Below are 13,071 nucleotides of genomic sequence, written 5' to 3'. Positions count from 1 at the left end.
TCCTACTGCACACAGTTTTAGAAAATCTGAAGTAATCTTTTATTCCCCATTTTTGCTAAATGTTCATTCAAGCTCTAGAAAATGTAAGAACGTTGACGCACAGCTCTGTGAAGCCTGCAAGCCAGACTACTTTGTAAACATTCCAGCTTAAGAATCCATAAAATTGATTTTTAAGTTTGTAAATGTTCAACATGTAAAGTAACTGAAAGGAATTTTATCTTTGGATTGTATCTTCAAAAAGAACTCATAATTTATTTAATCGCATCACTAAGTTAACTAAGCATTAGTAACTATGTAAATTTGGGGAAACTACTCACTTTTTTTACCCGTGGAGGTAAGAAGACTTCGATTGTAGCAATTCCTGTTGCTTTATAGTGCTCATTGCCTGTGCCTCGCTCCACTGCTTTGCAACGTATTTCTTCTATTATCTTTTCTACTTCATTTTCACAACATTCTAGCTTGTCAGAGTACTTCTTAGCAAGGTCCTACGAAGAAAAATTTTTTAAAAACAGATCAATACAGTACCAACTCAAAAAAAAAAGTATAATACAGAACAGTGCACGTGGGACTCTAAGGCAAAATAACTAATGAGTGGTGGTCACCCCTGTTATAGTGAAATCCAGACTGTGGCTTGACATCTTGAGAGGTGTAGAGTTTAGAGAGGACCCAGGGAAACATCAAAACCAGGAAAGGACAGGAAAACAGGCCCAAGAGAGAAAGTAAGACCAGTTGGGATTATGCTAGGGGGGAAAAGCAAGGTGGGCTGTGACTTAAGTAACTGCAGTATATACACAATTATTTTAAGGAATAATGAATTGTTCAATAACACTAAAGGGTGGGGACAAAAAAACCAAAAACACAGAGAACATTCTAATTTTCCTAACGTGTGAGAACAAGTCAGGTTATATGGTGGTGTAAGTATATATTTATAATAGGGGAGATGTTCATGATACACATAAGTTACAAAACAGATCAGAGGACTTCCCTGGTGGCGCAGTGGTTAAGAATCTGCCTGCCAGGTCCGGGAAGATCCCACGTGCCACGGAGCAACTAAGCCTGTGCGCCACATCTACTGAGGCTGCGCTCTAGAGCCCGTGGGCCACAACTACTGAGGCCTGCGTGCCTAGGGGCCGTGCTCCGTAACAAGAGAAGCCACCGCAATGAGAAGCCGGTGTACCACAAAGAGGGGCCCCCGCTCACCGCAATTAGAGAAAGCCCGTGCGTAGCAACTAAGACCCAACACAGCCAAAAATAGACAAATAAAATAAATTTTAAAAAACACAAAACTTTCTGTAATTCTCTAGAAAACATAAACATAATTACCCAGTGAGGGTTTTTTTCCCCCTCCTGACACCAACCAATTCTGACACCAACTGGATGTCCTACAATTTAATTCAATTCTGTCACTAACGATCTGGAGTTAGAGGCAGACCCCACAGGCTAAGGGCTCAATCCCACAAGTCTGCCTTCATTTCAGGCACCAGGTATCGGGTCCCCAGGTTACCCACACTTCTGTCTGACTTGGCTACACAGTCAAGGGTCCCCACAACCCTTACCCCTTCAGGCTTGGTAATTTGCTAGAACAACTCCACAGAACTCAGGAAAATGCTCTACTTATTATTACAGTTTACTATAAAGAGTACAGATGAACATCTCGATGGAGATGTACATATGGCAAAGTCTGGAAGGGTCCAGAGTGCAGGAGCTTCTGCTCCTGTGGAGCTGGAGTGTGCTACTCTCTGGCGCATGGACGTGTCTGCCAATCTGGAAGCTCCCCAAATCCATCATTTAAGGGTTTTTATGAAGTCTCCATTATGCAGGCACGATTGATAAAATCACTGGCCGGCCGCTGGTGACTAGCGTGATCTCCAGCCCTCTGCCCTCACCAGAGATCGGAGGGTAGGGCTGAAAGTTCCAAGCTTCTAATCAAAGTCTGGTCTTTTAGGCGAGCAGCCCCACCCTGGAGCTCTCTCTCCAAAGAGCTGCCTCTTAGAACAAAAGATGCCCCTGTCACCCTTACCACTTGGGAATTTCCAAGGGTTTTATTAGGAGCTCCGTGCCAGGAACTGGGGATAGAAAACAGCTTTCTTATTATGCCACACTTAGTTTCTAAGCCAAGAAATTATAACAAGCAAATGCAGAAGAAAGATCAGAAGGTTTGCAAAAGCTAAAAAGTGAGTCCTGTCAGGAACAAGAGAGACAAGAAAACTCTAAGACCCTGACACAGCTATCACCTCCCAAGCACGTCACTGTGTCACACACAGGACAACTTGATGCCCTCCTGACAATCCTTAGTCCTTGATAAATGTTACACTGTTTATCTCAATACACTCAGACTGAGAAAACAGAGAAGTACATTCTAGGATATTCCAATATAATAGATTTCTATCAAAAATGATTAATGTTCCTCAGCTTCGAAAGGCAGGCAAACTTCAATTTCTAGAAGTTTCACTTATGTAAAATGATGCCATTTCTGATGATACCATAAAAAACCAAGGCATAATTATTAGGAAAGTATATTTTGGAAAAATGAACAGATAGCCATAGTGGAAACAAAGCTGGGGGAGGGAAGCACTGTTTTACAGCAGAGCACAGTAGCAAGGGGGGCTGAGAACCCACCAGGACACTAACCCTGAACAGGTAACACACTAAGCTTCTGGCACGGGAACTGCCCCGCTAGAAGGAACACCCAGATTAATAAACTTAGGTAACATCGTGAAGGTATTAGAAATGATATATGCCAAAATAATTAGATACCATTCTCATATAAATAAAATCTTTTTAAATAAAAATAAGCTTGCCAACTGCTAATAAAATGTGGGAAGCTGCTTTTCACTAATGTTTTTGGTTATGCCAAAAGTTTACCTGGTTGTGCCTGGCAATTTCTGGTGACTTCAGAATCTTACTTACCAAGGAGACTTACAACACTACTAATTATTAATGTCTTAAAAGAAAAATACCTTCAATGCCAAACCAACTTTTTTATTTTCATCTGTATATGGAGGTTTCCAGAGCTGAATTCTGTCTTCCCTTAAAAACTGGGTCAATTTTGCTTGGAGATATTTCTTTTGCGCCATCCTTGAAAGCAAAACAGTACATCACTGATACCCCACGCCACACTTCAAAGTGTTTTATAACTTACCTAATACACTGACAGGTTTTGTAGAGTAAGCAGAGGTCTCCTCCACTCCTCCTCCAGTTTAATCTAAATTACTTTTAGATTAGGTTTTAACTAGCTCCAGGCTTCTCTAAAAGATATATATATTACATACAGACTGGAATATGTATTACATATGCAATTATATATATTACACAAAAATACATATTTCCAAGTTGCTAATATGTAGCAAGGTTTATTACACTTTTCTATTTCTTAACCTGCTATTCTCTAAGAGAAAAGATAAGATAAATCCCTAAAGTAGTGAACTTAATTTGATGCAGAGCTTATCAATTCTCCTGTATGTTGGCTATTTCAACACAAAAGACCAATCACCTTGGCAGGTAAACATGAAGAAAAGCTAGCTTGAACCATGAACTATCCATAATAAATATTTTCTATACCTGAATTTTTAAAATTAAAAATTTAGTGTTTACAATACTAGAAAGTTAGGCATGCTATTTTGTGATAAAGCATAAAAGCAAATCTACATATACTATTCAAATCAATACTGGCTGGGTCATCATTTTACAGATGAGAAAACCAAGGCCCAAGTTTGTAAAATGACTCAATCAAGGATGCAAAATTAGGCAGCACCATTAACTAGCACTGGGACTTCTGCCTACAACACTGGACCATTGGATTCTGCCTTCTATCGCGGAATCCCTTGCTGCTTCTCTGTCCTGTGCATGTAACTACTCTCTCCCAAAGAATCACACACAGCAATGGAGCTGTCTACTCAAGCTTCACTAGCACACCAATTCAGAGGGGTGAGTGAGGCTGCTAGAGAGTCAAACAGCTGACAGGGGCAGTACAGCCAAAACAGACAAGCAGTAAGAAAAGTCAACAGTTATTACTCCTGAAGGATGAAGACACATTCTAGAGAGTGAAAAAATATGTAAGAGTTAATGTAACCTAAATAAGTAACTTCCTTTTTTTTATTCAGGGCCTGTATTCCACACTCCCCAAAACTCAACTCATCCGATTTTTAAATCAAGTTTGAGAACTTAAGTGTATTCCATAAACAAGTGTTTTAAAAGAAAGCTCAAATCTATTTTATATCAATTTGGAGGCAAGAAATAGGGTAATCAGGATAGTGGGGAGAAAAGGGATAAAGAAAAAAAACACATCAAAGAGGGGGTTGTGTGCATCCAGGTAACCTACAAAAGAACCCCAGATTTTCAAGCACTAATAAACTGCTTCTCACACAGAAAAGCATATTAGCACTTACGAGCATTAGCTTTCCAAGCACAAATAACTTACAGGACCACTACACAAAGTTAGTTCTCTACTCATAAATGTTCAGAAATTCCCACTAAAGTATCACTTGTGGGGAGGGGGCCATTTACTGGAGCCAAGCTATCTGCAAGGCTGAATGCACAGCACTCTGCCATCCAAGTAGCTACCTGACCAAAGTCTCAAGGAATTTCCTAAACCTCGTGTGCGGTCCACACTCCACCCAACCAGCAAATAAACAGCAAGGAGGGTCTATGAACCACTACTTATTTTTGAAAAAAGATTACACCACTGTCTTGAAACTTAGAAAACTTCACTTCCAGACAACCGAATGAGGATACATATTATACATCAAATCAAAAGGGAAAAAGGGTTAATAAATCAGTTTCCGATTTTAACTGGAGAACTGAACGTTTCATGGATGGCATACAATGTTCGGCAACACAGCCCCCCACCAAAAGCAGAAATTCGTTAGTACTACTGCTCTAAACTGAAAGCGAAAAGGTATAAAACGTTCTTTTAAAATTTCACTTTCACTTTTGTAATAAATCGATCAACGCCACCTTTCCCCAGAGCTTTTCAAATATATAGCTATATATATATATTCATTCAAAGTACATTAATTTTTCTCTTAGGCAGACTATTACAAGAATCTTGTATTAAAAAATAAGAATATGGGAAAGAGTTGAGAAATACACAATCAGATCGTCAAGGCTGGAGAAAATAAAGTGTTTTCTCATTAAACAGGAAAGAAAATCTGTGTTTGCAAATAAATCCCAAATGGCATATCTGGAATTACAGTGTTATGACTCAAGCTTTTTGTATGGCTAATTAATTTTAATATATACATATAGTTCTCTTTCTCCCTCCAAAGGCACTATTCAATCTTCTTCTTAAATACCCAGCACCTCCGCCCAGCCCAGAGCGAAGCTAGGGCGCGGCGAAATGCCGGCGCGACCTGAAGCCCCGGCCCGCCGACCCCAGTTCCGGCCGAGCCTCCGCGCAGGGCGCCCACCTCCCGCCGCTGCGGTCGCGCCCGACCCACACGGGGTTGGTGTCGGGGTCGCGCCGGGGGAGCCGGGGGCGCCAGGCGGCGCGGCTGAGATGCGGGTCTGGGACTGGACGCTCGGCCGCCGTCTCCTCACCTGCGCCACAGCCGCGCCAACCGCGACCCGCCGAATGCCCGGATGCGGCGGCGGCAGCCGTTTGTTTTCGTTCCGGGTGAGGCCGGCCCCGCCCCCGCAGCCTCTGCCGCCGGCCGCCCCGCCCCCACGCGGCGCAGAAGCAGGGTTGTGGGCGGGGGCTAAGATGGGGGCGGGGTTGTGGGTAGGCTGTGGGCGGGGCTAAGACGGACTGGGGGTTGGCGGGAGTGCGGGACAAGGGTGGGGCGGGGTTGGGGCGAAGACGCTGGCTGGAGGCTGGGGGAAGATGTGGGCGGGCAGAGGGGAGTGCGAGAAGGAGCTGGGGCGAAGACCCCGCCCCGGACTTGCTGGGGGTCGGGGGCGGGGCTGGCGGGAAGACTCGGGCGGCCAGCTGCTGTAGGCCTCAGCCCGGAGGTGGGGAGACCGCCGGCCTAGCCTCTGAGGGCTGAGGCACTGTCAGGGCGGGACTGCTGGCCCGGCCCGGTTTGTCTGACTTCAGAGGAAATGGAGCCTGGCTTCGTTTCTCCAGAAACCTCGAAAGAGGCCAGAGCACCTGGCAGGAAGTCCCTTTTTCCCCTCGAGGGAGAGTCTGGACCTTCTGTAGCCGGGTCCGCCCCCATCCCCACCCCCCCAGGCTGGGCCAGATGCGATGTTCCCCCAAAAGTCTGGCTTTTCATCCCGCCGTCCGTCACCCCGCCGGGGCCTCCCCTCGGTGAACTTCCCGGTCCCTTGCCCTCGCGCCTCTCCGCTCATTGCTGGCCCTCCTGACCCGGTCCCCACACGCTGTCGGCGACGAGATCTGTGGAGATCCGCCTGCTGCGAAGTTCTCTGCCGTCGGATGTGGTCAATACACGTAAACCTCTGCGCGGCCGATGTCGGATGTCTAGGTGAGGAAATAAGACCAGGGTGCACAGGGGCTTCCCTGGCGGTCCAGGGGCTAGGACTCTGCGCTTCCAGTGCAGGGGGTGCGGGTTCCATCCCTGGTCGGGGAACTAAGATCCCACGTGGCGTGGCCAAAAAACAAAACAAAAAAAGACAAGGGTGCATAAAAACTTGAGGGCAATGTGTGAAATGCTCAGAGGTCGAGAGCAGAGCCTGGGTGGTTGAGCACAGGTCCTGGCCGAGCTTTGAGAGATGGTACACCCGCCCTTGGCAGGACCCAGGAATGGAAGCTAGAGTCCGTCTCAGACCCCAGAAAGTTTACTCCGGTGAGGCTGTTGGCCCTTCCATTGCGAATCCCAAGGCCCTTCCTTGGACCCGCTCTAGCACTGCCGAGGGCTGGGGCTTGAGAGCTCGGGCCCGGCACCCGGCAGCCGGTTCCAGCCCTGGGTACCTGAGCAAGCTACCTGGCCCCCACCTCACCCGGGACGACGGTACTGCTGCCCGCCGGGGCACCGTGGAGAAACCATGCGCTAGGATCTGGCCCTCTCACTACACCGGGACAATCCCCAGGACACGAGTAGCCCCTGCATCACCTTTCCCAAAATGGATGTGTTGGGTCTAGAATCACACCAGGAGCCGTGGACAGTCTGAAAGAGGCTTTTTTTTTTTTTTAATTTTTTTTTATTAGTTTCTGCTTTATAACAAAATGAATCAGTCTGAAAGAGGCTTTGCACATGCTCTGACACCCTCCACCAGGAGAGGGAAACACGACCCCCCCCCCTCCTGGTGCCCTCCCACTGTCGGGGGAAGCCTCGGGTGGGATGTGCGCCTAAATCCATCTTCGGGCAGAGAAACGTGTTCCCAAAGGTGCCCTGTGTGCCAGTGTTCCTGGCGCCCACCGGGAGGACTCTGCACACACCATGCGAGCGACATCCGTTCCCTTTTTTCCTCCGCTGACCTGCAGGCGTTGCCCACGGGCCTCACAGGGCATAGGAAGCAGGCAGGTTGCTGTGTCTTTCCAAACAAGAGTCTCCTACCTCCGTAGCCTCCTTTGAGTACACACTTAGGAAAGCTTTGAAATTAAAATTCTTTACCTTGGGCCAAATCAACTTCTTAGTCAAGGCGAAAGACAAATGGCAAAACGGGGGAAAATATCGCCAGTTCACATCAGAGACAAATCTCTTTAGTACATAAAGAACTCTCACAATTTGATAAGAAAAAGACCAAAATAGAAAACTGGGCAAAAGCTACTAAAATATGATTCACCGAAAAGGAAATATAAATGGTTTGTAAGCATACAAAAAATTACTAATCTCATTCATGATGAGATACTAAATATAAAACTACACCAAAATACCACTTTTTACCTCTCCAACTGAAAAAAAATTGGGTACCATGCTATGATAACAAGGCTATGTGGAAATAGGCACCCTCATACCTTACTTGTGGAAGGTTAAATTGGTCCAACTCTTAAGAGGGCGATATAGCAGTATCAAGATGAAAATGCATAATTCAACTTTTATGGTTCTTACTGTATTTTATTAATCTGCCTCTTTTCTGTTGTTCTTACATTTAGTGGCTTCAACTGCAATTTCTTTTTTTTTTGAGCAAGATGCTAATTTTGTTACTTTATTTTATTTTATTTTTTTTACATCTTTATTGGAGTATAATTGCTTTACAATGGTGTGTTAGTTTCTGCTTTATAACAAAGTGAATCCGTTATACATATACATATGTTCCCATATCTCTTCCCTCTTGCGTCTCCCTCCCTCCCACCCCCCATCCCACCCCTCTAGGTGGTCGCAGAGCACCGAGCTGATCTCCCTGTGCTATGCGGCTGCTTCCCACTAGCTATCTACCTTACGTTTGGTAGTGCAACTGCAATTTCTTGAGATGAAGAATTCTTCTTAATTTGTGTATGTGTTTTGGTTGCTGTGGGTTTTGTGGTGATAAAGAATCAGGGGACTTCTGCATAATTGATCCTACTTCCGGTGGAGTAAAACCAGAAAATCCTTAAACATCCTTTGCATGACAGTGAAATTTAATGCTAAATGTTACCAATTCTTGCTAGAAAAAATGAAAAGAAATAGGAAGTTTTGGCAGTTCAGCTTTATTTATAGTTGCTTGGATCAGAACAATATACATGCAATGGGTTAAGTTGTGTGGTACTAATTTTTTTTATAGATGGAGAAATGGATTTAAAAAGAAAATAACTTCATTCTTGATTTTTCTGTTTATAAATGGGAATTTCCGAGGAGTGGTTATAACCTAGAATTTTGGGGGGAATTTGAATGATGGTTCATACTTTCAGTCTGGTAAGTTTTCAGTCTCACTGATATTAGGAGTTACGGTCGTTTTATTCAGCATCTTGGCTGGATGAGAGGAATGTGGAAGGAACAGAGAAAACAAGCAGGTGGAGAGAGAGGGAGGTTTGTTCCCATCTGATTGGGAATACATAATTTCAGTCACCCTTGAAAATGATAGAAGCTGAAAGAAGTTATGAAAATACCAGATGAGAGTTACTCTGAGGCTCAGGAAACATGGGCTGGGAGGATAGATCTCAGGTACTATCAGAAAGGACTTGACCTGCTTACCTGTGACTCGGGTAGAATCATTCTAGAAGCATTTAGCCCTCATGTTCTGTGTCCTGGTTTTGAATCTCTGACATATCCTGGTCCCAGATGTTTAACACAAGTACTCCATTCATCTGTCTCCCAAAAGATGCGTACATAGGCAATGTACTAACTTTGAAAAATAAAATAAAATAAGGGCAGAGATGATGAAGTAAATTAAACCATGGTATCAATACTATTGAATTAAGTTCTGGGTAATCTATCTGTGTTCTACTGTTTAATCCATTTTTAGAGGTAAAAAGGATTCTATATACAACATTTGTTTTGTGATTTAAATTTAGGGATGAATTAAAACTAAGGTGACTGTGGAGGCAAGAAAGTAGCTAATCATTGCTGTAGGCTTACAGTTTGAGAAACTTCTGTGGAATGCTAGAATACTTTTTTTTAAATTTAATTCCAGATAACTTATAAATCACATATTATGCAAGACAATTAAAAATAAAGTCAGAGGGGGACTTCCCTGGTGGTCCAGTGGTTAAAACTCTGTGCTTCCAAGTCAGGGGGCGTGGGTTCCATCCCTGGTTGGGGAACTAAGATCCCACATGCCGTGCAGTACAGCCAAAAAAAAAAGAGAGATAAAATCAGAAATCTTCACTATCCCTGTTCTCTAAATAAAACCTAATGCCTAAAACTTTGGGGAATGTTAACAGGTTTATTTTCTTTCATCACATTAAAGATGTAATTCCATTGTCTTCTGGCTTTATTGTTTCTAAAGTCAGCCAACAATCTTCAAAGGCAATGTATCTTTTTTTTTTTTTTCTGGATCCTCTTAACATTTTATGTTTATCTTTGGTTTTCAGCAGTCCTGCTATGATGTGCTCAGTGTGGCTGGCTTTGTGTTTATCTTGCATTGGAGTCATAGTGCTTCTTGAATCTATGATTTGATGTCTCATCAGTTTTGGGAAACTCTTGGTTATTATCTCTTTTGGTATTGCCCCATTCTCTTTCTTTTCTGGGAAACCAATTACACATATGTTTCACCGTCTCAGTGTCACACGTGTCTCTAATGCTTGTTTCTGTATTTTTTTCATTGTTTCCTTTTGTGCTTCAATTTGTATGTTCTCTATTGATTTGTCCCCAGTTCACTAACCCTGTCTTCTCTTGTGTCTAATATACTGAATTCATAATTCTATTTAATGTACTTTTTAGCTCTAGGGCTTCCATTTGATTTATTTTTCCAGATTTCAATAGTCAAGTAAAATTCTCCACCTTTTCCTCTATTTTCTTGAACATGTTAACCATAGTAATTTTAAAGTCAGGTAACTTCAGTATCTGGCTTAACTGTGGGTCTGTTTCTATTGTCTTTTCTCTCTGGTTTTTCATATATCCAGTAATTTTTTATTAGATGCCAAATTTTGCTTGTAAAAAGTTGTAGAGGCTTCAAATGTTATTATCCTCCAGGGAGGATTTACCCCTTCCTCCACGAGACCAGTGAGAAGAGTAGCCAATCTTGTTCTGAGTCACAGCTGCATTGAGATCCTGGTAGGGCTCAGTCTACCTCTGTGTCTCCAACTTCCACCTGGGAGCCTGGAGTTTGCTCTGCAGCGACCCACCCCATCAGCACCCCAGCAGGTCTCAAATGCAAATCTTCACCTTACAAGTCTATCAAAAGCTTCCTCTGCTTTTCAGAGGCTTTCCACTTAAATTTCAGTTTCTTGAAATACAGAGTTGCCCAGAATCTGGCACATGTCCTTGGAATTCCCCACTCGGTCTCTGCCAAAAGCTCTGCTGTTTGCCTGTCCCCAGCAGTGGCCTTCTGCAGATTCAGAGTCTGGATTCTCAGCCTCATGCCTGTGTCCAGAATTGGCAGATGCCCTCAGGGTAAATGAAAGTGGTAAATGAAAGTGGCTGCAGACATTTGCTCACCCTCTGGGGTTCTCTGCTCCCTGGAGTCTTTTTTTTTTTTTTAATTTATTTAATTTATTTATTTTTGGTTGCGTTGGGTCTTCGTTGCTGCACACGGGCTTTCTCTAGTTGTGGCGAGCGGGGGCTACTCTTCGTTGAGGTGCGCCGGCTTCTCATTGCGGTGGCTTCTCTTGTTGAGGAGCATGGGCTCTAGGTGCGCGGGCTTCAGTAGTTGTGGCACGCATGTTCAGTAGTTGTGTCTTGTGGGCTCTAGAGCGCAGGGTCAGTAGTTACGGCGCGTGGGCTTAGTTGCTATGCGGCATGTGAGATCTTCCCGGAGCGGGGATCGAACCCGTGTCCCCTGCATTGGCAGGTGGATTCTTAACCACTGCGCCACCAGGGAAGCCCCTGCTTTCTGGAGTCTTAACTCCTCCAGTTCTTGTCTCTTCAGCAGCTCTTCACTGCCTTCAAAGAGATGGATTCTGACGTTTCTTTCTGGCTTTTCTAGTTGTTGTTAGTGGGAACGTTGGTCTGCTGCAAGCTGCTTTATCACCTCTGAGAGTGGACATTCAATTTATTGATGGACCACTATGTAAATTAAAAAGTAAAAGTGATGGGACTTCCCTGGTGCGTTTAGCAGAAACCAACAATTATTACTTAAGAAAATAGGGGTTTATTTTTCTCCCTTCAAAGGAGTCCAGAGGTCTGTAGTCCAGAGCTGATGCCATCACTGAAGGTTCTTTTAATCTTCCTTCTGGAGAAAAACATTTGCACTTTGTTGGAAGAGTACCCGTTATCTGTAACACACCCTTCCACCTGATCAGACCCAGCCAGCTATTTCACAACTCTAACTAACTGTAGGTAACTAATAGCAATGCAGAATTCCTGTCTGTAACTAAGCAGATTCTGCCCTTTCAGGTAAAGGTTCGAGTGTCTTCCCTCCTACCCTGTGGAAAGCCAGTTTTACCTCCATTTTCCATTCATTTCAACATTCCTTTACTCCATATGAATTTGTGCTTCTTGGCACCTTATAACATCTGCCTAGTTCCCTCATAAGTTCAATAAAATCTTTAACATATGTTCATTTTTATATCTGAATGTGAGGCATGATTTTACTTTTTTTCTGAAACTTACTTTTTAACACTTTTTATGCCATCAATGAAAGATGTCAGCTGTACCTCCAGGCATTGTGTTTGTGGTCCAGATGAGAATAAGGGGGAAGGGCTAAGAATGAAAAATATATCAACTAACTCTGTCCATTTTTATCTGGAAAACTGTAGCTTGTCCAGAAGCCCCACCCCTAAACTTCCTCTCACTTCTGACTTATTAGGGAAAAAATGTCACCTTGTCACTACTAGTTGCAAGGCATGACGGGAAATTACTGCTCACCACCCCCACCACCAAAAAAAAAAAAACAAACACCTGGTAATCAATTAGCAAGGAAGAAGGAGAGAATGGACTTTGAGTAGACAGCCAGCAGCGTCTGGGTCAACAAGAACTCATTTAAGCAAAGTTTAAGGTAGATGACATCCGTCTCTTGATGTTTCCCACTTTCCCTTTCTTCCCCATCTGCCTCCTCACCCCCACCCATGCCCATTTATCTCACAAACACTAATTACCAAGCTGTTCCAGCTTATTAAGGGATTCATCCCAATGTATCAGACACTTAGTGTGTTACCTCAAAGGGGGGATAAAATAGCAGCCAGTAATGGAATTACTATAAAGAGCGTGTCAGTAATGGAATTGCTGTAATCAGGGGTGGTCTTGTGAGGCAGCCTTTGCTGGGAGCGTCTTCCCCATGTTCCCTACAACATTGGCCAATGCCTGTGTTACCTGCACATGAGGCCTAGCCTAAGGCAACCAATCCCAATATCCAGAACATCCTAGGAATATTATTTAACAATTTTTTTTCTTGTTTTTCCATTTCAAAAAATTTTAAATAAAATTTTTGTAATTATAAATAATAAAGTGAGAGAAGAAAAAATACAGATCCTTCAATGTTTCATTATCTAAAATATAACCATTATTAACATTTCGATGTAAAATTTCCAATGTTTTCTTTCTAATAAGAGCTTTACTTAGATATAATCATCAATCCACATGCAAAATTTTTCATCCTTCTAAAAATTAATATATCTTAAGAGTGTTTATTATTATTTCATACCTTCATCAATTA

General features: G+C 43.3%; 2 protein-coding genes across 3 annotated transcripts in view; one reads left to right on the top strand and one right to left on the bottom strand.

Moving 5' to 3' along the window:
- Window positions 1–5,615, bottom strand: part of NUB1 (negative regulator of ubiquitin like proteins 1) — a 28,343-nt gene extending 22,728 nt beyond the window's left edge. The window contains exons 1-3 of one of the 2 annotated variants that reach the window (XM_082632114.1): window positions 5,539–5,615; window positions 2,961–3,078; window positions 318–485 (exon numbers count right to left, since the gene is read on the bottom strand). In XM_082632114.1, coding sequence (XP_082488240.1) covers window positions 318–485; window positions 2,961–3,077 — 285 coding nt within the window. In that variant the 5' untranslated portion in view covers window position 3,078; window positions 5,539–5,615. The other variant, XM_082632113.1, reaches the window with a different exon arrangement.
- Window positions 5,616–5,890: 275 nt separating this feature from the next.
- The window catches only part of LOC309810213 (uncharacterized protein), a 39,574-nt gene continuing 32,393 nt past the window's right edge, over window positions 5,891–13,071 (top strand). Inside the window, exon 1 of the mRNA XM_082632137.1 lies at window positions 5,891–6,422. Within this exon, the coding sequence (XP_082488263.1) occupies window positions 6,185–6,422 (238 nt within the window). The 5' untranslated portion in view covers window positions 5,891–6,184. The remainder of the gene's footprint in view (window positions 6,423–13,071) is intronic.

Source organism: Mesoplodon mirus, assembly GCF_964341445.2.
Source record: "Mesoplodon mirus genome assembly, chromosome: 9".
In the NCBI taxonomy this organism is placed as follows: Eukaryota; Metazoa; Chordata; class Mammalia; order Artiodactyla; family Ziphiidae; genus Mesoplodon; species Mesoplodon mirus.
This window is presented reverse-complemented; position numbering and strand designations above follow the sequence as displayed.